The sequence below is a fragment of the Pristis pectinata genome, chromosome 4 (genome assembly GCF_009764475.1).
Source record: "Pristis pectinata isolate sPriPec2 chromosome 4, sPriPec2.1.pri, whole genome shotgun sequence".
Classification (NCBI taxonomy): domain Eukaryota; kingdom Metazoa; phylum Chordata; class Chondrichthyes; order Rhinopristiformes; family Pristidae; genus Pristis; species Pristis pectinata.
Window position 1 is genome coordinate 78,987,671 of NC_067408.1, and position 25,405 is coordinate 79,013,075.

Consider the following 25,405-nt stretch of genomic DNA (forward strand, 5'->3'; position numbering starts at 1 on the left):
GAATAGGCCATCTGGGTATTCCAGCCAGCTCCACCATTCAGTAAGATGATAGCTGATTTTCTAGAGAAACAAAGGGCTGCAGATGCTGGAATATCTAGATGAAAAAACACTGTGATGCTGGAGGAACTCAGCAGGCCAGGCAGCATCCGTGGAGGAGAGCAGGTGGTCAACGTTTTGGGTCAGGACCCCTCTTCAGGACTGAAGATAGGAAAAGGGGAAGCCCAATATATAGGAGGGAAAAACAGAGCAGTTATAGGTGGACAAAAGAGGGGAGGCAGGGTGGGCATAGGGTGGTGATAGGCAGGTGCGGGGGAAGAGAGGAGAGCAGATCCACATGGGGATGGGTCAAAGGTAAGGAGGAGAAAAGGGTAGAAAAAGAGAGAGAGGCTGGCAAAGGGAAAAGAGGAGGCATGGTTGGGGTGTGTGTGTGTTTGGGGGGGGGCTGTCGGAATGACTTAAAGTGGGAGAATTCAATGTTCATGTCATTACCCTTCCTTCCCCCGCACCTGCCTATCACTATCTCTTACCTGCATCTACCTATCACCACCTTGTGCCCACCCTGCCTCCCCTCTTTTGTCCACCTATCACTGCTCTGCTTTTCCCTCCTATATATTGGGCTTCCCCTTTTCCTATCTTCAGTCCTGAAGAAAGGTCCTGACCTAAAACATTGACCGCTTGCTTTTCTCCAAGGATGCTGCCTGGCCTGCTGAGTTCCTCCAGCATCACAGCTGATTTTCTACTTCAGCTCAATTTTCCTGCAGTATCCCCTAATTCCTCGATTCCCTTAATTTCCAGAAATCTATCGCCCTTTGTTCCGAATTAACTCACTGACTGAACCTTCACAACTCTCGGGGCAGAGAATTCCAAAGGTTCACCACCCTCTGAGTGAAGAAATATTTCCTCAACTCTGCAGAAAACAACTCTCCTCATAGGGCAAACCTAAAACCTCAGGAACCACTTTGGTCAACCATTGTGGCACTTCATCTGTGGCAGAGATATCATTTTTTAGGCACGGTTGTCAAGGTCCATCTTGTCGTAACAGGTCAGTTGCCTGAACGTCTCCGCTTTTCCTGCCCAGCTGCATTCGCCTAACAGGAGGCTGACTTCCAGTGGTTCGATGTTTCTGATCATAAATGCCCTGCCTCTGAAATCTATTGTGATTTCAGCAGGGCTGGGAGCAGGCTGGGTATTGGGGACAGCTGGAGGAGGGTGGAGGGAGAGTGGAAAAGCTGTGGCTTGGGTGGGCTGGAGGAAGCTGGAGATTGGGAATGCTGTTGGAGGCTGGATATTGGGAGGGCTCTGGAAGGCTGGAAGTTGGGGGGGATGTTGGATGAAGCTGGATATCAGGAGCAAGTAAGATTGGATATTGACAGAGACTTTTACGTGCCATAAAATAGGGAGGTCACATTCATTACGGTGGCTGGCCGATGCCAGTCTTGAACACATGTCTCAAATTGTGAAATATATGTCAATGATATTTACATGTAATAAACATCAACAAGTTTCCTCTCAAATTATAGATAAGAGATGCACAATTTGTTGGCTTTATACACCATTGATACGCCTACAATAGGGAAGCATATTATAGTGGGGCTTAACGCTAAGATATAGGAAACACTTAAAATATGGAGGTATTGACAATGCACACTGAGACACAAAATACAATTAACTTACCTTTCCCACGTCCTGGAATAAACAAGGTTTTCACTGGTTCCAAATGAACTTCTCCGGTCTCCAACTGGAGGAATTTTTAGCCCATTATCTTTTTGAGTTTTTTTAAAATATTGTCACTAATGTTTACTGATCTATTTTTGGAAAGATCTGAGCTCTCAGAGCTGTAGTATGCATCTCTGTGTGCAACATAATTGGTGAAAAGAAGAAACAGTTGGCTCAGTATCTAAATTCAGGAGTTTTTTTTACATTACAGAATTCTATTCAATTGCATGCTAATTTTCAATGATGAAGCACACTTATTTTCATCCATACTGAAAAATGAAGCTCTGTCCTTAATATTCAGCTAAATTTAAAAACAATGACCTTTTGTGGTGAAAGATTATTGGATCTGCATGGGTTGTAAAAATGGAAAATATTCAAATTGCTTCTTTGATGCAAGAGTGTTCTAAAATTGAACCACTTGCAAGAAGCACATCAAGAATTCAATGGCCATTGCTTAAAAATAATCATTAACCAAAAGGCCTGCAGCTAACTGATAATGTTGCCGTGCTTATTTGCTGCAGATGTTCCTCAAGATAGGAATGCTAGGACATGTGCCCTACAAATCAAAGCAAATTATGTGCAGGATCCTGGCAGCTGTTAACTTCAGTGACATTTGAACAAGAAGCTGGGCCATATATGATTTATTGGGGATACAAATGAAGTTCTGCATTCAGATTCCTGCAATATGCTCCTGTGATGTGAAACTTTCAATTGTGTGAAAGTTACCCAAGAAGGTTCTTTAAGCTGCACTTAAAATTGCAGTCTGAAAAGTAGAATTTGCTTATATAATATGGTTGGCTCCAAAAACGTTAAGGCGCACTATCATCGAGAAGTGCGGTCATCAAGAGCAGAGGTTGCACAGAAATAATGGAAGAGGGAGCAAACTGGTAATTCTGAGGATACCATATTTACATTTGGAATTTACAATTGAATCCTCACCTTTCCTTTGAAGCTGTTTAAGTATCACATGATCTGGAAATTACTGCAAGTGATGTGCAAATGAACACTTAATGTTAACCCATTACTTCTGTTAAAATAATAGGGATTTGAAATGGATGGATTTAAATGCTTGTATTATATTGCAAATGTCAAGCTAAAATTGCAAGTGGATTTATTGCTTTGTGCAAGCACTTTTTAAAATGAGGATCTTTGTTGCTAAAACATTTCTGAAGTACCTGTAAAAAAAAGTCATCTTTTAAATCTTTTCCATACTTCATCAAACATGACATCTTTGAAAAAGTTTAAGGAAATTATTTTTATTGGTGACAAAGAGCACGATTCCTTTTCATACAAAATCTTGACATTGGGTCAAATTACATCCTGAAAATATAATAATATGCTGTGATCTTAAATTGTTGTTCATTATTCCCATGTGAATAGTGCAGATACAAACCAAGGAAATTGTTTATGAACTCCGGAAACTCCATCTTGATTACTTGACTCCAAGAACCGACAAGGTTTCCCATCATTCTGCAGTACACTGCTTATCAAACAAACTCTGTACTGTGTTCAGAAGGACAAATTATCACCATTTGTCAATGCCATCACCTTGTGTGAAGTAGAAAAGGGTCCTCCTTGTTATAAAACTAAACAAATATGAAGAAGGTCCAATACATTTAAATGATGGATTGGAATCATTGCCAAACAGCTCGATGCCTCAGGAAATGTTAGCCACCATTCAAATGCAGCCCGATTCCATCTGTCTAGCAACAGCCATGTCCTCAGTGACTTCATTTATCCTACTATAAGAAAGCAGATAGTTGATCGTTGCCTTCTGTTGTCCAGCAGCCTGGCTGAGTGACAGTTGCTTCAGAGGTAGAAAGCATGTTATTAGGTCAATGGTAATGGCAGCTGTGTGGTCGCCAGCCAATCAGAGATGAGAACAGTGAATAAAAAAGGAATGCACTTCTGCACACAATGTTTATAACCATTATGTCATAAAAATTGAATTTACACTAAGAAACTCTGCTTTCTCAACAGAAAACATGGGTTAGACTGCAGGAGGCATTGATTTGGAATTTCTAGTTGCTATCTTCAGTACCATCATAATTTGCAGCATTTAAAACTTCAACAGGAATAATTTATGGTTTGTCAAGGGCGCTACCTTTTGAAATGTGTCCTGCAAGGTAGTAAAATGTACTATAAAGTTATTGTCATTACGTGTGACCTTCCAGCCATGAAGTACATCATATTTAATAACAAATGAATACCAGGATTGATTATTTTGTGGCTCATATTCAGCAAAATAAATCTTTTTTAAAAATTGAAGAGGACATAAAAATAATTGAACCTTTAATACATGCAAGCTGATGCACTAAGATGCAAAATACACAATATAAAATACTGAAGCAGTGAACATATATTTTTTTTTTCGAAACCAACTACTGAATGATCTGTCAAGATAAATATCAAGAGCTGTTAGTTTCACTATTATTCCCACAGAAACATACAACCCAAAGTGTTCCCGGCATCTGACAACTTTGTTTCTACAATATACTGTTGGACTTCTTCACTCTCTCTGAGACCTTACCAGTAGATCTTGCCAGAGAACACAGTTGTGAAAGACACAGTTTGCCTCCATGTTAGGTAGCTATCCTCCAAGAACTTTGCCCAACAACTGATGTGCAGCTTCCTTTCAGCATTCCAACAAATTATCTCAATTGGCTTCTTCCCTCAAGAGATGCTTCACTGTAGCACTGCTCTGCAGCAGTGGCGGTCCTGTGGACCCATATCAGGAATGAAGGGAGGAGCAGATTGCCCTGTTCACTCAGAAGCCTTCCAAATTGATCTGCATACTGTAACATAACTGGGTTGGAGAGAAGCTAAAGCGCCAAAGTATTATTATAAGCTGACACGATAATCTGCAGTGCTGAGCGGGCAATATAAAATAAAAGCGACTAATGTTGCAAATAACTGGCAGGTCACGCAGCAGCTATTGAGTGAGATTCAGGGTTGTCAGGCCAGACTACCTTTGATCTGCCTGCGCTCACCTTCTGCGCCATGATTATCTGCAGCACCTCTGTAGGATTTACTGAACTGGATATTTCCATCCATTGGCCCTTCTGTGAGGGGAACAGCAACTAGGGCTCAGGCAGAGGACACTGAGGCCCCACCCCCAGGACCGCCATGATGGCTTTTGACAGCTTGCTTTCAAAAACCTCTGACATTAAATGAACTCAAATGATTCAACAACATTTGAAAAAACTTATAAACTTAGTTAAAAAGGGATTAAGTTACTTTAAATTAATTAGAAAAAAATAACAGAAAAATAAGTGAGAACTTCAACTGAATTCACCTCCAATGTTAGGTCAGCATCCCAGTTCAAATGAAAAGAGTCATCACTTGGGTGCTATGATTGGTGTAAAGCTGAGGGCCGGGTGTGATGTGCATTCGGTCCCTCAGCTCAGTGAAATCCAGGACCACTATAGACACGGAAAGCAAATAGGTATGAAACATAGGAGGGTCGGTAGGAGTTCCCTATGGAAGGGCTGACCATTTAAGCGCTTAAGCGCTCAATCTGACCCAATATTTTGGGCAGCTGACCTCCCATCAGAACTCAGTTCTGACTTCCGATGAAAGGCCGTTGACCAGGAATGTCCATCTTGTTCCTCCCTCCATGGCTGAGCATTTCCAATACTTTCTGTTCCCATTTCAGAGTTGTAGCATCTCAGTATTTTTCATTTCTATTTCTGCCTTGAACTGCTTATTAACTGCACATTCAGGGGATAAAGTCTTTTTCAGATGATATATTATGGGTAGATAATACTGCAGGTGAGTCAATAACCCTAGATCCCTGGAGAACTGGATGACTGTTGAAGTTGACAACCTGCTCATTCATCAGCTAGGGACCGATGTCAAACTGAATGAATGGAGCTACCTTGGCAAGCCATTTGTGACTGGCTTCATGGAATTATGCACAGTGAATGGATTCATCTGGCAGAGTTCTCCAATGGCTCTCTGCAATGAGTTGGCAACACAAGTGTTGTGTGTTGCTGTGATCTTCTGCACCTCCATGCGGGAGAACGGAGTTGTTCATCTTGTCTAAAGATCTGGCTGAGCAGTGAATTATCAGAGACATTTGAAAACAGTTCAAAGGCCCTTGGCAGCAGTGAGCCTGTTCCTGGGCAGGGCACCAGGATATACCCAGGCTGAGGCCTCAATGCCATTCATGGCCTGCTCTGCTTTGTGGGACCTCTCTCAGGTGTGGGGATTCAGCTCAGTGTCCTGAGCAGGTTAGTGCAGGCAGGCATTGACTTCAGGAAGGGGGTTGAAGCTAGGATGATTTGGCCTAATGATTTACTTGTCTCAGTTACTACAGGCAATGAGAGACCAATATCCAGCTGTTGAACTTTAGGCTCAGCTTTTCTCTGGAAGAACTCCGACTTTACTCGGGCATTTTATAGAAGGGTTTTAGGAAAGGTGAGCAGGGCCTCACCAGGGCAGGCAGCGTGAATCAGATGGCCTTCCTCCGCGCTGGCTCGATCTACGATTCAGACAGCGGCAGCTCAGTCAGCCCACAGTCACCTCCATCAGAATATACAACGGGCCTGAAACACCGTGGACCTAAATTGTACTGGCAAGTGCAGGTGCATCTGTCACTTTGGTCCTCCCACTAATCAAGATGCTTCAAGTGTCCTCTTTAAAATTAACATCCCTTTTCTTTGAACACCATATTTGCTGCCACTGAGTGCACTGAGTTTTAAAAATGCTGCAGTGAATGATGCCTTTTTCACCATCTACAGAACTACACCTTTTCTACATAGTTATTAACACAACCAACTCTAACATAACCATGCTTTGCAGTTGTGAATAAATGTTATTCAAACCTCTATGGAAATATATGTTCATTTTCACATGAGCAATAATACTTCCATATAATAAAATACAATCTATTGGCCTGATATATACACAGGATCAGCATAGCCACGGAAACTAAGTTCTGATCAGAATAGTCCCTTCTGTCTTATACTGAGTATGTCAGTGATAAATCAAGAATATATATCACTATTTCCTTCCAGCTGAATTTGATGTACAAGAATTTCATTTTAAAGGCTCATGAAATATTTCTTGTATAAACATATTCTTATGCAGCTTTTCAGAAGAATTTCATTCTTTTTATATATTTTGAATTTACTGACATATTAGACTTCCTGTGGAGAAGGCTGTTGTCAGTATTCATTCACTTTGGATCATTGTACTTTGGTGGTGGCTATCTACATATCTGAGCAGCATTATTTGTACAGACAGTGAGCTCTTAAGAGCAGCCTGAGATCTGGGCCACAAGAGTCTTTCCTGATGGTAACAATAGAACACTGCTGTTTGCTCAGCTGCTGCGATAGTCTTGTGCCTCAGCTGCAGTCAGATCACCGCAGAGGCAGCACTGACCTCAGTGTAAATCAATGGGGCCACTTTGGGATTCAAACATCCCAGCCCAGACAAATCCTTAGAACTGCTCCAGCTGTGAGCAGCACCCCAAAATAGCTGATCAAAGAGGGGGTGGAGATTTAGGAACCTGAAACCATATATAAAAAAATGCATTTATGGCGTTTCCTTCTCTCTTTAACATGGGCACATTGGGGGAAAATTTGCTTTTAATCTTGCTGGAAGGAAACGCTTAACTAAACTGTCATTAGAAAATAAAAGTTCAGTTCAAAATTTCAGCCTAGAATATTGTTCCTAGGAGAATAGCATAGAAACGGGAACTGAGGTACTATTCCCCCAGAAAGAAAGTGTGCATTATGGAGGCTGCTAATGGAAAGGGGGTGAAGAGTGACAAAAGATTAAGGAGGGAATTTCAGGGAGCATGTCTCAAATCCAGGCATAACAGCTGAATGAATGCATGTCATCAGCCAAAGAAGGTAGCATCATCTGAATAGCAACATGGAAAAGTTATTGAGGTAGGGAGGTGAACATCACGGAGGAAGGGGAGGTGGCAAGGGTTCAATACAAACATGAAAATCTGACAGTGGAATTGGTGAAGGAATGCAAATCAAGTATCTTGATGAAGTGTGATGTGGTGTGGGAGGGACATGGGCTGCAAAGCACTGAAGTTTGTGCAGGGTGGAAAACAGGAGGCAGGCTTGGCCAGTCATTAAGCTGAGATGAATGGTGCTTCATGCCTTTGGTGGCTTGAAGTGTATAGATTTTATTTAGATTGGACCAGCAGAGAGGTGCTGCAGGTACTAAAGTTGTCTCAGTGATTCAGGTTCGATTCTTGACTTTTGGTGCTGCCTGTGTGGATTTTGCACTTCTGGGGATCAGAGCACAGCCCCTGCTTAGAGTTGAACATGATGATAAGACGTAGATAAGATTAGTCTTCTTCCATAACGAATGGTGAGCAAGAAGGATGGAGTTCATGATGAGGATAGAGAGTTTGTGGCCAAAAGCTAATGGCGATTGCTTTGGTCATCTCAATGTTTCACAGGAAGTTGTTATGGCTCACCTAAAACGAGATATCAGGTAGCATGGGGATAACACGGGTTCCAAGAAATGTGACGGCGAAATTATCCTGGGTAGCATTGGTGAAATATTTAAGGTGACCCTCTGTTTACTGAACTGCAGCATGTGGGTGGGGCATAGGAGAGACCCAAACTGGTAGATCCAAGGAGGACTCCAGAAGTGGTAAATGTGGGGTGCAAAGAGAAGGGGGGTCCCAAAAGTGACCTTTCTTTCAACCTTGAGACCAGCAAGACTGCTTGCTTTTGAGATTGCCCAGAATCCCCAGCTTGTGGTAGGATGCTGATTTTGGGAACCACAGCCTGCGTATTAATCATATAATGAACTGTGCAACCTACACTGTTGCCCCACTTACTGGACAAACACTGGACAGGGACAAATTCAAGCCCAATGCCTGATGTTCCTTACAGCCAGTACTGAGTAAATATTTATTCCTCCTTGCATTTTAATTGCAAAATAGGAGCATATTCTTTTTACATGTTTGGTCATTAAGTGCTTTCCTTTTTTAAGAGTGACACAAAGATTTGCATACACGTGCTTCAAAATTCATTCTGGACATACTGAGCAAGCGTTCCTGCTTTGTGCGTAACTCGCAGTTTGAACACAGAACTTGCTTGCATTGCGAACCTTCTTGTTTAATTTTCTGTTTTAACTCATTTGCATTTCATTATAAACAAAAAGACACTCATGAATTAATTCAATTGGATAACATTACAAAATATATATAAATTTCAGATTTGCAGTAAAAAAAAGTTTACTTGAGGAATGCAAAAATGGCAACTTCATTAACATATTGATTAAAACAGCTTAATATGTGCCACGTGTCTATTCTTCCACCTATGAATAACCTGATTATAAATAACACAATGCTTTTCAAATTAGTACAAAATAATATGAAAGCTTGATGTGTACAGGTTGAAAAGCACATGGAAATTCCTCTTCCTTTTTTGCTACAATGGTTGATTCTTGGAAAAAGAAGCTCTAAGCTCTGTTTAAAACCATTAACTGTTGTTAATAAAACTATTAATAAAACTATTAATTGTTGATTAATTTATTAAATAATGCATACTGAATTAACGTCTTAAGTGTAAATGTGCAGGCCCTTGACGATATACACCTCAGGCAATGAAATAAACACGAGCTGGGTTCATAAAAGAACAATTAGAGACTGTTGGCATCATTAGTTTCTTTGCAATTCCCTGTGACACAGGATGTTGAGCTTGACATTGAAATATAACAGAGAAATGCGATGGAAGGAAATGTGCTTTGAGTGTTTGGTTCTATCCACCCACAGGCAAAGTGCCCATGGAGTTCCACACAGTCAATTGATAATATTAACACAATTGCAGGTGAGATATTGCAAAAATGTTTGATTAAACTGAGAATGAAACAGAGTAAGTGCTGTTTTTTTTTATTTTCAATATGCTGGGACATATTTTTAAAGACGGAAATTCCACAGCTCTCTCAGGGCATTCTGATCTTAACCTGTGGTGATACCTGCCACCATTCAGTTCAGGCCTCCATATTACCCTGGTCCTGATGTAGCCTGTGCTGTTAAACAGAAGAGATAAGAGTAGATCTGTGAGTAGAACTATGCTCAGGTTGCTCATTTACATGAAAATAAAATTTATTTTGTGCTCGCTGTCATCAGATTGGGGAGCACTAATCTGGTGCAGTTACTGTAAATCTAGAGAATTGGAAAACCACAATACACAAAACAAAATTCCAGTTAACATGGGCTGTGAATAAGGCAGCAAGTGAGCATGAGGAAGCAAAGGCAAGTCTGTACCAGAGAATAAAGTGACAGTGCATTGAGAAAAGGCAGGGAATAGTTTAAAAGTTACTGGAGAGGAACTGTAGGAGAAATTGAGTTCAAGGAAATAGAGAAATTGTGTAGCGTGCACAGCATATATGCTATACAGCAGATATAAAATAAATTGTGTTGTACCATAAACGAGATTGCTGTTTTAGGTTTAAACATATGTGCACTGTCTTGGGGTTTAATGAGGTTTATAAACCATTGTGACTTCTGTTGTTTACAGTGTCATCTGAAATCACATATTCTGTACGTGCAGAGCATAAATTTTATTGTTATACTGCGTTCCATCCTGAATCTACTCAGACAGTGTAAGATTTAACTGTTTGTGGTCTACTCGAGTTAGGTTCTGGATCGTGCAATGCAACAGTGTAGATAACAAGTTTTTGAATCACATTAATAGGAGGCACACCTGAAGCCAATGCCACTGCAGCAGCTGAGCAGAAGGTATAAGTAGTTCAACCTCGGGCAAACACACTGAATAAAAACAGGTATCAATGAATAGTTTGACAACACTTCACAAGAGAGTTTGAGAATAATCTGGGTAGTTTGCACTTTCGCTTTTGTGCTTTATCTTTTGTTAAAATGCAGAAGTAGTTGTTATAATTCGAAATCCAAAGTTATATTTGGAGCTGCGCAGTAATGGTGTTGAGCTGAGCTGGGGACTCTATCTGTCTTATAGTGTAACAGAGATCCATCACAGGTTAGTGCATATTTTCATTGGTAGGACTTCCATAACAACACATTTAGCAGAATTATGAGTAATTCTGAACGATAAATGTAACGGCAGCTGCAGGAAGTATTATTAGCATTACTACTAGAAATATTTACAATGGAACAGACTGAACACATTATGTCTAATAATATTTTAGTCAAACCCTTGTGGCATTGCACAGGCCAAGTCAAAGAATATGGTTACCCTTTTACCTTCCTCTAGAGGGTCTTTCTCTTCACTGCTGCTTACCTTCCTTTAATGCCTTGTTTGCTGATCTCTGGGTTGGGTTTTATTCTTTTTGAGTGCCAAGTTATGGTCGCATTGTATGGATTGGCAAGGAAGAGGCCATCCATATATATCAAATGCACTTGTACTGTCTCCCCAGTCATTCAGACTTCTCATTTCCTCATCTCCATAATGTCTCATTCCTTCTTCCCTTCGTGTTTCCTCCTTCTTTGCTTAAAATCACACTTTAACTCAAGTTATTCCTCTTCTCTTTCAAAATGCTCTCTCAACCACAACCTCTTCTTCTGCTGTCAAGCTCCTCACCGGCAAGCTGTTTCTCTCCTCAGATTTGAGGTTTGGAGTTGATGAGATGCCAGACCATCAGCTTCTCGCTTGCCCTCCAATTCTTATCCTCCTGTCCCATTTATTCCTAAAAGTTTTGCTTGTTTCCAATTTAAAAAATAACTGGGGCTTGAAAAAAACTGAATTCCCATCTTTTAATTTTCTCTTCTGTTTTTCTTTCTGTTCCTCTTTTAATCTAATCTTCATTCCCTTTATCTATCTATCTATCTATCTATCTATCTATCTATCTATCTATCTATCTATCTATCTATCTATCTATCTATCTATCTATCTATCTATCTATCTATCTATCTATCTATTTTTGCCTCTAATCTGCGTTTCTCCCCACTCTAACCATTTATTAATTGTTAAATAGTAAGGAGATGTATTAGAGTAGATCTTTCTCAGCAGAATATTTTATTTTATGTGTGCTGTGAGTTCCTTTATTGGACATAATACATGTGATTATTGCATTATAGCATTGTGTGGGCAAAATTAAACATTCATTTGCCCGATCTCACGGTCATCAGGACAAATGCCCAAATCAGGTTCATGTTAATTGTCATGCAGTGAAAGTCTGTTGACACATAGGTTTTTGCAACTGAAAAGAAAATCCATGTGGGTGGGGCATGTGCAGGAAAGCAGATCTTAACTAAAGGATGCAGATTTGCTCCTGCACTAAAGAGAACAACATTACTTGCATGTCTGTTGGGCATCAATGGAGGTCACGATGGATATGGACTGCATTTGTGAAAGGCAACCATTACCTTCCTCTCCCAACCATTCAATGTTCTTTCCTCCTTTATTACCCAATATTCCACATTCTCATGGCCTGTTCTTCTTATCTCAGTCTCATTCATATGCAAGTGTGAAAGTACATCTCTTACCAGTATGGTTGTATCACTAACATTAGTGACTTAAGCCATTTGTACTGATTGTGTGGCCACTTTATTACCTGCAGACCACAGTAGCCAACAATATTTCACTTTCACCTCTGCTCATATCATTCCTCTTCCCTTTCAAACCGGCTACTCAAGCCCGACCATTTCCTCTGCTGTCAATCACCTCGCCATCTGACTGACTATATTCATAAGATGGGGTCTGGGTTTGCCTTTCACAGAACATAGAAGATGGAACAGTACAGCACAGGAACAGGCCCTTCGGCCCACGATGTTCGTTGCAACAACAATGTCAAATGAAACTAATCTTTCTGCACATGACCCACATCCCTCCATTCCCTTCATATTCTCGTGTCTGTCTAAATGCCTCTTAGATGCCACTATCATATCTATTTCCATGACCACATCTGGCAGCGCGTTCCAGGTACCTACCACTCTCTGTGTAAAAAATCATGCCCCACACATCTCCCTTAAACTTTCCCCCTCTCACCTCAAGGCTACACCCTGTAGTATTTGAAATTTCTACCCTTGGAAAGAGACTTTGACTGTCTACCTTATCTATGCTTCTCATAAATTTATAAATTTCTATCAGGTCCTCAGCCTCCGTTGTTCCACAGAAAATAATCCAAGTCTGTCCAACCTCTCCTTATAGCTAATACACTCTTTTCCAGGCATCATCCTGATGAACCTCCTCTGCACCATCTTCAAAGCTTCCATATCCTTCCTGTTACGGGACAACCAGAACAGCACACAATATTCTAAATGCGGCCTAACCACAGTTATATACAGCATTCATGTTTTTTTTAAAAATAAGGTAGGGTTCCCCAAGTACGCCATTCCTCTCTGCTTCTCCACATCTTCTGACACAATGGACTGGATCATCCAATCCATCAAGTGGCATTATTGGTGCGACTGCCAGCACTTACCTTCTTTTCAGGTCGAAAGGTGACTGGATGAGTGGAGTCATTCATGGATCTTCTGACTGCATCATCACCAGACCTTCATTGGGAAAGCCAGTCTCTCACCACACCAATGAATGCTGGAATCTCCCAGACTTCACTGCATTTTTCCAAATAAACTTTTGTTATCACCAGACCCCATCCGAAGAGATCTCAACTGCTGTGGATGACTGAGCTCAATAAAAAGGTAATCTTCCTCATATTTGGGAACATTACCTCCTGCTTGGATATTGTCTGTGTACATTAGTTCTCTGCTTCTTGATTTGTGCACACACAAAGTCTATGTTCTTCCGAGCTACCTGGAGAAAGGTCCTCAACCCAACTCTGCAGTTGATAAATGACAATAGTTTTAGTGAACTTTGTAAATGCTTTGTTGAAAGCATCATCATAAACCATCATCTAACTGCAAACTGCAATAATCAGTTGCAATTGCACAGTGGTCTGTTAATAATTTTTTTCATTATGCGGTATAATCCCACTGTGCCAAGAGCAGTTCAATTGTGTTTTTAATGATCTGCAACTTTATTACATTTCCAAGTCCCGAAATAGAGCCTCCCGGGGAAATGATTGCAGATGTCAGGAGTTGGCTGCAGGAGGAAGTTGAAAAACTAGTTTGTGGGAGGTGTACCTTTAAAGGTGACCACATCACTGCATGAGGGCAGATCACATGACCTTGTATATGCATCAATGAGACGAGCAATGCCTGGGACTTGCTGGAGGGAGAGACTGAGTTCAGCAGGGGTCAATGGGTGGCAGCCATTACTCAGCACTGGAAAAGTGGGAAAACCCTACTTCAACGCCTGTCTCAACATTCTTCTGAACAGAAGCTGTCATGTGACTTCCAGCAGTGGTTGTAGTTAAGCACCGCTGCTTTAAGATGTGTGGGTGCCATCAAACTGTGGTTTGCCTCACTCCTGAGATTGTTCAGGGTTTATGTGCTCACTTGCAAGTGGCAATGAAGGGTTGTGTGGGTTGTGCAGTAAACCTTCCTCCACTGCTAACTAAATTGGTGAAGGTCCTTGCGCATTGACGATTCTACCCCACTGCTAATCATCAAAGTCTCAGATGCCCCTTTGCATGCATATAGTTCCCACTTTCAGCAACTTGGCAGCAAAAAGATTTTGTGCAAAAGGATGCAGAAATAAATCTAACTAAAGCAATTATATATTCAAGTGTCCAAAACTAGCCAATTCTGGCACAGTGTGACACTTAGTTTTAGCACTGCAAATATCTATCATGCTACTCTCTTCAAAAACTCCAAACATTTATAACGACTGTTCAATAAAATATGCACCGTTTTAAATTCAGCATATAATTAATAGATAAAGGCACAAGTGTTCTTTAAACAATTGGAATATTCCATTTGTATCAATCACTGTGCAAAACAAAAAGACCTGTTTTTAGCTCTTCCTAACCCAAAGGCTAGAGTCACCTTTTCTGCTATGAACTGACTTTCCAAAGGCCGGGGATCATATCCTTATGGGAAAGCTTCTTCAGTAATTATGTTTTTAAAGGAGCAAGTCAGTGAGGCATAAAATGAAGAGGAACACATTATACCCTGAAAACTATGAAAAGAAAGAGGCTTATGCAAAATTTGTTATTCAGAGAGGTTGACCTGAGAAGTCTGTCAGAGTATTTTGAATAAGATTGTGTACAGATATGCAGTCTAAATTAAGAGCATCTCTATTTTAAATTGTACTGCAGAAGAGCACTGCTCAAGTTGCTAAATAGCAGACGGTTCCTTTCATGCAAACAACACTAGAGAGCAGTAAACCTACAGGGAAATTGCAATTTGCAGAATAGAACAAACATAAAGGCAGCCATGGTGTCACATTCCACAGAGCAGCATTTAAAAGCAATGAGCACAGAACCCTGCTGATGACACAATTAGCATTCCAGCAAGAACGCAATGACGACTGCTCCTGTGCTGAAGGTGCAAACAGACTGGCTTCATTGTCCAAAGTAATGAACAATATGTATTTCAAAACATAAAAGCAATTTTTTCCCTCTATCAAAATACTTCAGTTGGTAAATCCATTTCACTTACAGACTTTCATACATTCTCACTTTCATCATGTGACACATTTATTTTTCATTTGGCAGCCTCATTATGCCCCATGGAGTTTTTCTCTGAGTTCATCTCATGTGCGCACAGGGGAAAAAAAAGCATCCTCCACTGCAAGATCTGCACAAGTAGTCATGATTGCGAAAACAAATTGCTCAGCGTCCAGCAACTACATAATGTGCTTCTTCTGCAGGGACACATTCTGTGCAGTTTGGTTAGCCAACTAGCCTTTCATTTCTATACAATCCTAATTGCAGCAGAACAAAGAAAAACAAAGGCTTCTTTGTTTTTAATAAAAACGTCAGAGTTGTTCGCAAATATTAAAGGTGTCAGTAAATCTCTCACAGGAACCAGAGGTGAAAAAAAATTAGTGTTGGAAAGCCTATGATTCTAGATTCAGAATACAGAAAGTGGCAGTAAAGTTCTTCAGCTACTCCTTTGTGCTTGATGACATTGTTGGAATGCTTCAATTAGATTATAATTGCTTAATCGGCATTTGTGCGTTTGAGTTTTGCTTGGTTCTACACTGAGAGCGTCGCTTTATACAGCATTTCTGTTACAGAACACCCATCCCTGTGGTTTCTGTGCAGGGGTGGTCTCACCAAATTCCATTATTATTTCAAAGGGAGATCAGTGCAAATCACAGAGGAACAACAGAAACAAACATTTGTGTCATATCTGGTTATGGTGGTGATTGGAAGCATCCCCATGGTAGCATTAGGCTGTCAAGTTATCTCAGAGTGTATATTAGTTTGAAACCTAAGCTTATCTTCAGACTAGATGGTACACAAATATCTTGAGAGATCAAATGGCTGGAAATGTTTACATTAGAACATGAAACATGCAAGCAATTGAACTGATATGAATACTGCTCTCAGGTGGTTAACCAGCTGATAGGAAGTTTCCAGCTTCAGTTGCTTGAGCCTCAATTTCCACATTATCTGAACGCACTCCTGCTCTTTTTGATCAATCACAAAAGAAGGAAGTACTCGGACCGCTATATTGCTTTCCGTGTCCCCTCTGGAAGTCTCAAAGGAATTCATAGACAATGGAATACATTTTAAAGGTAGTCATTGTAGGAAATGTTAATTTCTGCACAACAGATATGCAATATTGTTAATGTCCAGATAATGTCTTTTAGTAATGTTGAACTAAGAATAGAAACTTGCCAGAACACCTGTATAACACTGTCATGGGTTCACTTATATTTAGGTCACAAAGTCAAGGGATAATGGGGTGAGTGCAGGAAAGTGGTCTTGAGGTAGAAGATTAGACATGACTGAGTTGGTATGATGGGCCAAATGGGCAACTCCTCCTGCCTTTAGCGCTTATCTTCCTAATGTAAGCTCTCATCTGAAAGACACCATTCCAGTCTCAGATTGAGCAGATACAAATTCAGTGCAAGGCCAATTCATGTCCATCTCTGGCAATGGAGGCCTGAATTCCCACTTTCCATCATTTAGTTGTATCTTGAGAATGAAGCAGAGAAGAACAACAGGAGTGGATGAACTGAGGAGGGTCTATATGGGAAGTGTTTGGGAAAGACGAGGGTGGGAAGCAGCTAGCTTGGCAGTTAGGATCAGGAGTGGCATGGAGAGGTAGGAAATGCACCATGGATTTCTTAGCTTTGGAGCTCATCTGGACTCAAATGCAACTTTCAATATATTTCATCAAAAACAAAAGTATTAGAGACTGGGGAGATTAAGGACTAATTGCACAAAGCACTGGAAAGGAATGGCAGCACTCTCAAACCAATAAATGGAATCATAAGGGATCCAAATCTAATCACATTACTGGAAAGAATAAATTTAGCAAGTTCAGTCCACTGGTTTTATTAATTTTAGTAATTAGTCTTCTTGGGTAGAAATAAGATATCTTTATTAGTCACATGTACATTGAAACATACAGTGAAATGCATCTTTTGCATAGAGTGTTCTGGGGGCAGCCCACAAGTGCCGCCACGTTTCCGGCGCCAACATAGCATGCCCACAAATCATCATATTATTTATGAAATTTCTTTGTCAGCTTTCTTATTTATGTAATTTTTTACCCAGCAAGACAGGCATAGCTTGAATTTGGCATCTTACTTGTTTTATGTCAAGCCACAGCTTGATCTGCTTTTTATATTTCTTCCTCATCAACTATGTTAACAAGGCCTCTGAAACAATGAACAAATGCAAAAATGCTCACCTCTTTTCTGAAGAAGAATGCTTGCTTGTCTTCGTCCATTCCCATTTTCAACATAGCAAGAATAGTTTCCCAGGTCTCCATCCTGCACAGAGTCAATGAGTAGAGAAATGGAAACTTCCTTCTCCCCGAGATGCTCCCTGAGAACTCTAGTAAAACGAAAGAATATATCCAATTAAACCTGTAGCCCACATTGCCATTCCTGCTGGGCTCCACATGTTTACACCTATATTTTCCATTTACACTGCTATGTACTTACTAGAAATGTCGACTTTGATCTTCACAAATACTTGCATGATTTCTAAGATGTATTAGATGCATTAATTCAGTGCACACAGCAGACTTGACTGTACACTGGAACAGTATGATGCAAGTTGATTTGGAAGGGCTAACCATAACTGAACCTCATTGTCACTGCTCAGCTAGTAACTGGCAATGGGATTATTATTGTCACATGTACCAAGATACAGTAAAAAGCTTTGTTTTGCATCCCATCCAGACAGATCATTCCAAACGTAAAGTACATCAAAGTTGCACAAAAGGAAAAACAATAACAAAACATAGAATCCAGAATATATTGGGAACTGCACAGTTTGTGATCATCACCCTTTTATTTACATGCTTTCAGCACTGCAGAACTCCATTGAAAGGTTCCTGTGTTTCTTTAACAATGTCAAAAGTAATAATTATGAAGATCAATTTCATTAATTTATATTTTAGCCAGCAGAAGATAATTGTTATTCATTTTAGGTGATGTACCAGCATACCTTGCATCCTGATAAACAAATTTAAGAAAATAAAATACTGGGGCCCTGACTGCAGTTTTAATTCTGAACAAGTCAGCTGCTGGCGGTTGCCTGCTGTGTGATGACAACAGGGAACGAGTCCACAGCCAGTCAAGGATGGTTAAGGAAATAGTTTCTTAGATTTCCTCGTAAGGCCTCCCTGTCTTATTACCACCCCAGCTTCATTCTGCTGACATTCTCCTGATGTGCCCTCCCTTCCATTTACCTGCTACCCTGGGATCCCCTCTTTTGTGCTGGCTGTAGCCTTTGTCTGCTCAAATGCCGACAATATCCACCACTCGGCTTCAAGTTTCCATCTGTTTCAAATGGAAATATGATCAGAGCCATGTGGGTGAGTTAAAGTCATCTGGACCACATACTGTGGATGTCAGCTGCACTTCCAGGGTAGCCCTTCCACTTGAGTTAAACGTATCTCTGACAATAATGTGCAGTTATATAGAAGCTTCTGAGAAATCAAAGTTGTGTAAAATTTAAGGAAAAGAATTCCTCTTTAATGCAAACAATTGACAATAAAAATAATTTAAGTTTGGTACTGATCATTCACTGTGCAATTCCCTGTAAAGCTGACTAAAAATGTTACAAGGCACTCCAAAAATCAGAAACTAAATTGAAAAACTATGTTTGTCCCTGATTAAACCTGCAGCATCCAGACTTTCAAATAAAAAGAACTTTTTTTTAAGAGAAGGACCTAATGCAAAAATTGTAGGCTTGTTGTGTGCAGCTTTTTACGTTATCAAATTTTTATTAACATTTACTTGGTTTTGAATTCTTGATGTGAATAGAGTTTGCCTAATGCCATTATTTTACTATTCATTCATTCACCACAGTGGGTGTTCTTGTAGGTCACACAATGAGATTTCTTACTTTTGCATTATGTATCTTGTTGTTCCCTTTTATATGTTATTGATTTGAACTTATTCATTGAAATAATAAAATTTTAAAAAATTGATGGAAATACTCAGCAAGCAAGACAGTATCTGTGGAGAGAAAAATAGAGTTAATGTTTCAAGTTTTGCTGTGTTTCTCCTGCATTTTTTGCTTTTGGTTCAGATTTCCAGCATCTGCAGTTTTTTGCTTTTCCATTTCTTTGATTTGGTAATGTAATGGTTATAACTTATCAGGTTTCAATTAGATCGTAGTCTGGCAGAATTAATTTAATGATTGTATGAAAATTTTCATTGAGTTTTAAAATATCTGCAAGCTAAAGGATAGTGGGTATTGGTTAAAGTGTCCAATGCTACCAGATTATTCGAAGATACCAGCTTACCTTCCTTCATGGGATGAATGAAGGTAATGCTCATCTTGGCCTCTTTGTGAGCCAAATTTCAATGTGGTTTATTTCTGACAGGGCAACTGGCCTTGTAAATGATGCACACATCAATGGAATATTTCATCAAAAAAACACATCTGCAGAAGCTTCTGACCAGCAATGGTACTATCTGCCATTGCTCGTCTCAATGACATTCAACATTTGAACATTTAAATGCAGGATACATGAGAGCTTAGTGACATGGTGTCATGAAAACAACCTTTCCCTCAATAGCAACAAAACAAAAGAGCTGGTCATTGACTTCAGGAAAGGGGCTGTTGTACATGCACCTGTCGACATCAATGGTGCTGAGGTTGAGAGGGTTGAGAGCTTCAAGTTCCCAGGAGTGAACATCACCAATAGCCTGTCCTGGTCCAATCACATAGATGCCACGGGCAAGAAAGCTCAGCATCGTCTCTACTTCCTCAGGAGGCTAAAGAAATTCGGTATGTCCCCTTTGGCACTCACCAACTTTTATCAATGCACCATAGAAAGCATCCTATCTGGATGCATCACAGCTTGGTATGGCAACTGCTCTGCCCAGGACCGCAAGAAACTGCAGAGACTTGTGGACACAGCCCAGTTGTGGACTCTTGTCTTTCCCTCTTGCTGCCTTGGTGAAGCAGCCAGCATAATCAAAGACCCCACCCACCCAGTTCATTCTCTCTTCTCTCCTCTTCCATCAGGTAGAAGATACAGGATCCTGAGGGCACATACCACCAGGCTCAAGGACAGCTTCTATCCCACAGTGATAAGACTATTGAATGGTTCCCTCATACAATGAAATGGACTCTTGACCTAACAATCTACCTTGTTGTGACTTTGCACCTTATTGTCTACCTGCACTGCACTTCCTCTGTAGCTGTGACACTTTACTCTACACTCTGTTATTGTTTTTAATTGTACTACCTTAATGCACTCTGTACTAACTCAATGTAACTGCACTGTGTAATGAATTGACCTGTACGATTGGTATGCAAGACAAGTTTTTCACTGTACCTCAGTTCAAGTGACAATAATAAACCAATACCAATACCAATAAAGGCTCGAATTACCTCATGTCGCTTTCTCTGGCGTGGTTATCATCAAGGTCTTCAATAAACTTCTCTCCCTTCATCCAGTAGATTATGGGGCTGACCTCTCCACCGTAGCCAAAAAATGCTCTGCAAGTGAGATTGGCAACGATGCCTGTTGAATGAGAACAGAATGAAAGAAAGACATTTTAGGGACATGTGGAATTTAGCCAATTCCTTCAAACAGTTCCATCATCTGACACTGGAGCACAATGTTATTGCTGCACAAAGATCATGTTACTTTTATACACTGTTTAATGCAGAAAAGCATTCCAGGGCATTTTCTCTGGTGTATTGTGTTAGAAATCAATGCTATGCCATTGCTTATTTTCACATGTTTAATGATCCTCTTATCTACAGAGAAATATTCCAAAGTTGGAGAATCCTTTTGAAGGTGATTTAATTTGGTTTTATTGAAGTCCCTTCAGCAATCCTATTCCAACTTTGAGCAACAAACAATCTGCTGGAGGAACTCAGCGGGTTGAGCAGCATCTGTGGGGGAGGAGGGGGTTGAAATTGTCAATGTTTCAGGTCAAAATCATAGAAACCATAGAAAACTACAGCACAGAAAACAGGCTATTCAGCCCTTCTAGCCTGTGCCAAAACATTATTCTGCTAGTCCCATTTACCTGCCCCCAGCCCATACCCCTCCAGACCTCTCTCGTCCATGTATCTATCCAATTTACTCTTAAAAGTTAAGAGCAAGCCCGCATTTACCACATCAGATGGCAGCCCATTCCACACTCCCACCACTCTTTGAGTGAAGAAGTTCCCTCTAATGTTCCCCCTAAACCTTTCCCCTTTCACCCTAAAGCCATGTCCTCTTGTACTTATCTCTCCTAATCTAGGTGGAAAGAGCCTACTTGCATTAACTCTGTCTATGCCCCTCATCATTTTGTAAACCTCTATCATATCTCCCCTCATTCTTCTCTGCTCCAAGGAATAAAATCGAAGAGAGGATATAGCCTGTATAAAGAGGAGAGGGTGAATGGTGAGACTGGTTTACTCTGGCCTCCATCTCTTGTGCCCCCATTTTTACCTTACTGGTTTTCACATTTGTACTTGTTTATTTTTCTAATGATACACTTATCTGAGCTGTGGCAGTTGCAGCTCGAGGTGAAGAGAGTGAAGCTAAATGACTTGGAGGTCCAGGAAACCTCTTTGAAATGTTATCCCTCCCAGGGCTAGTGGAACCAAATAGCATTATAAACTCTTGGTCTTGAACCCGCTTTTTCTTTCCACAGATGCTGCCTGCCCTGCTGAGTATTTCCAGCATTTTCTGTTTTTATTTCAGATTTCCAGCATCTGCAGCTTTTTTGATTTTCATTTGTTGCCATCATCAATATTAACTGTTGTTTTGGCTGTTGGATCAGCCTGCAGGTACTGTATGGCATTGCATTTTCCCGTCGGCTGCAACAGAATGTAAAAGCCTTGATTTAATATCTGGAAATGTTCTGCAGGTAGAGATGAAGATTGTAATTTTCCAAACAACGTGTACTCTGATTTCAGTGCTGTTCGCAGTCAGAAAAGACTTAACACTCAATGGAACCGAGGAGAATTCCATGCTGGGATACTCAAAACGGCAACAATCCTGGTAGCAAGATCAAGTCTTTTAAGGACGTTGGTCTTTATGTCTTGCACTGTACTGCTGCAGCAAACAACAAATTTCACGACATATGTCAGCGATAATAAACCTGATTTTGATTCTGATTCATGCTGTTACACCCAAATGTAAAATACAATGCTCTACTGGCATAATTCTATACTGTATCTATATTAAAACATGGCTGAACTTCTAAATGATGCTACCGGCCGTTTTGGGTTTTGGAATAAGTAAAACTCCAGTAATCCAGCATCTGAATGTTCAGAAATGCTGATGGTCCAGCATCCGGCTCACTCGTTGGTGAAGAGTGTGAGCCAGGGGTACAGAATGTGAGCCGGGGGGGTACAGAGTGCAAGCCAGTGTGGAGCTTGGGGTCTGGGACACGGGGACCCAGAGTGCTTGTATATTTCCCACTCCCTTTGAACTCATCGGGTTCTCTCAAAAGTTTATCTTTATTGCTGTGTAACATGCAAGTAAAGTGAAATAAAAGTGTGTTTGGGTATTAATAGGAGTAACATTGAAGAGTATGGATCATATACTGCTCTGGAACTAGCAAGCCCCAAGGATGCTGGATTATTGGAGTTTCACTGCAATTGAGTTTATGATTGGGGCCACATCAGTGCAAACTTTTACAGCAGACAAATCAGGAGCGGAAATGGCCATTCAGCCCTTCAAGCTTGCTCTGTCATTCAGTAAGATCGTCAGATCGGCATTTCCACCTACCCTGGTTATCTTACGCAACAACTGCTCTGAATTCTCCCGCAGCAGACTATCAAGACCCCTCAGGATCTTATATATTCCAATCATGTTACCTAGCCTATCTTGTCCCACTTTCCTTATAACACAACCTGTTCATTTCTGGTATCACTCTGGTAAACCTCTGCTGAATTGCATTCGATGCATTTACATCCTTACTTCATTAAGGTAACCACTGTACACAATACTCCACATTGTCTCACCAATGCCTTATGTAACTGAATCCTAACATTCCTGCTTTTCTATTCATTTCCCTCCATAATAACTAAAAACAATCTGTCAGTCTTCCTGATTATCTGCAGTACCTGCACACGATTCTTTTGTGAACCATGCACTTGGACACTGAGATCCCCCTGCATCTCAGAGCTCTGCAATCTCTCACCATTGAGATAATATCCTTCTTTCCATACAGTTAGAATGAAATTGCTACTGAGAGAATGGGAGGAATAGTAAAATAATACTTCCATGGATGACGTGAAAAGATTTACATTGATGGACTGTGTAACTAGATTGAAAAAAATCCCTGACATACGAGGTTTAATCAGGTTCTTACGCATCATTGCCAAATATCCATAGATTTCTGGAACATTCTGAAACATCCATAGAGCAATGACATTACTCACAAATAGTTCTTAAAATCTATGTCACCAGAAATGGTCCCACATCACCTTTGCCCAGTGAATAATAAATAATCAAGAACAAGGATATTTTCAGTTCTTTGTACGGTTTGTGCTGACTTGCATTACCTCAGCAAACCGGAGACTCCAGCATTACAAGAGCCTTCACCGTGCTCTTTGTTGAAGACAAAGTGCCTCAGACATCAGTCTGGTGAGAGTTTATGCTGGGGGGGAGTGCACTCTGGAGACCTGCTGAAGGTGAGCACAGTGCCCACCCTCTCCCTGTATCTAGGTTGCCCCTCTCTCTCCTGCTTCCTTGCCTGCTCTCTGTCACCTTTCAGCCTCAAGGGCAGCACTACCAGTGCAGCAAGTACATAAATCTTCTCTGCAGTGAAGCTGAACTGTCCAGAGGCAAAAAAAAAGGCATATTTTTAAAATACCCCAAGGTTAACCAGCAACCACAAATAAGTCAACTAGGCAGTCAACTGTAAGGTTCTGTTGCAGGGCCCACTTTCCTGTTATGCCAGGAATTATTTGATGAGCTAATCGTGAATTCAATTAAGAGCTTGCACAAGTCAATTCCTTAAAGAGTTGGCTTTTAGCACTGAGATCTAATTTGAATGTTATTCATTGTTATAAATGTTCAAGCACTCTCCTTGATCACCAATCAATATGGCAGATGGTGCACTACAAATGAATGGACAGACTGCAGGTTGAACAATTGCTAGGCCCGAGTTTGCAAACACTTAAACTGCAGCCCATGAGACAAAATTGGGTGAAATATGTGCCAACAGTGAGATGAGCTCTCCAAAACAAAATGATTATGGGGTCTGGCTCTCTCAATGTCAGTAAATTCATTAAAAAAAATTAGCAAACATTGTAGTGACAGAGGATTACCAGATTTCCGACTTTATTTTTTTACCAACAGTGAAGATTAGAACATGGCTTGGAACTCCATCCATGACTTTAGTGTCATTTAATGAGACATTGCTTGCAAACTTAACGAGGGTTCTGGAAAACCACCTGATGTTCAACATTACATTTACTGCAGTCATGCCTTTCTTGATTAATCTTGTTGGAACAAACTGAAGTTAGATCAGTGGAGTTCATTAATTACTTCAAACTAAAGTCAACAGCGAGCATTCCTCAAAATGGAATATTAGCCTGTCAATAAGCTCTCTATTTCTTCTTAAAGGTATGTTCTCTGGAAGCTCTTGATTTACTTGTTTCAATGGCTCTACAGTTTTACATTTTATGCAATGTCCACTAATTGGACTGCACACAAAGTAATTTCTACAGTTATACCAAAGAAGCATAAACAGGAATGTCCAAGTGCTGAAAGAGTTAGAACATTTTATGTTCTTAATATCACTCTCCTTTCAACACACTATGAAGTGACGAAGCCAAACATCAGATGTAAAACGTATCCTTTATGCAATTGCTACAAAGCCAGCAAAAGCAGAATGCCTCAGATCCTGACTGTAAGCAAGGATAGATAATAGCAATTAACTAATGAACCTGAAGAGCTTGAATAGCCTACACGGTGCTTTGAGCTCATTCAGCATTTTGGCTCATCTGCTACATCACTGTTCTTTCCTGCCCTCTCACATTATCCCTGAATTCCCAGGAGCCTACAACACAAATATTAGATATCAGCCTTGACCTTCCTGGACAAAATACCACCTATAAATCTATAACACATCCCTGATGGATGCTCCAATTGAGAAACAATCAGAGTGCGAGGGAGCATGAAGAATGTATTTGCCTAGGCAGGATGACTTTCCTGGTTAGATTCACACCAGCTTCTAATGAGTGCAGAAAATGCAGGCACAGGTCCCCTCAAGGCCAGATTAATCCTCGA

General features: G+C 40.5%; 2 protein-coding genes across 7 annotated transcripts in view; both read right to left on the reverse strand.

Annotated features, from left to right (window-relative positions):
- Positions 1–25,405, reverse strand: part of gk (glycerol kinase) — a 406,492-nt gene that overhangs the window by 271,120 nt on the left and 109,967 nt on the right. The gene's annotated exons all lie outside the window — the stretch shown is intronic.
- Positions 1–25,405, reverse strand: part of il1rapl1b (interleukin 1 receptor accessory protein-like 1b) — a 1,038,953-nt gene that overhangs the window by 21,845 nt on the left and 991,703 nt on the right. For all 6 annotated transcript variants that reach the window (XM_052015176.1, XM_052015172.1, XM_052015173.1 and 3 more), the window contains 2 exons: positions 20,551–20,683; positions 17,384–17,529 (listed from right to left, as the gene is read on the reverse strand). In XM_052015176.1, coding sequence (XP_051871136.1) covers positions 17,384–17,529; positions 20,551–20,683 — 279 coding nt within the window. The remainder of the gene's footprint in view (positions 1–17,383; positions 17,530–20,550; positions 20,684–25,405) is intronic.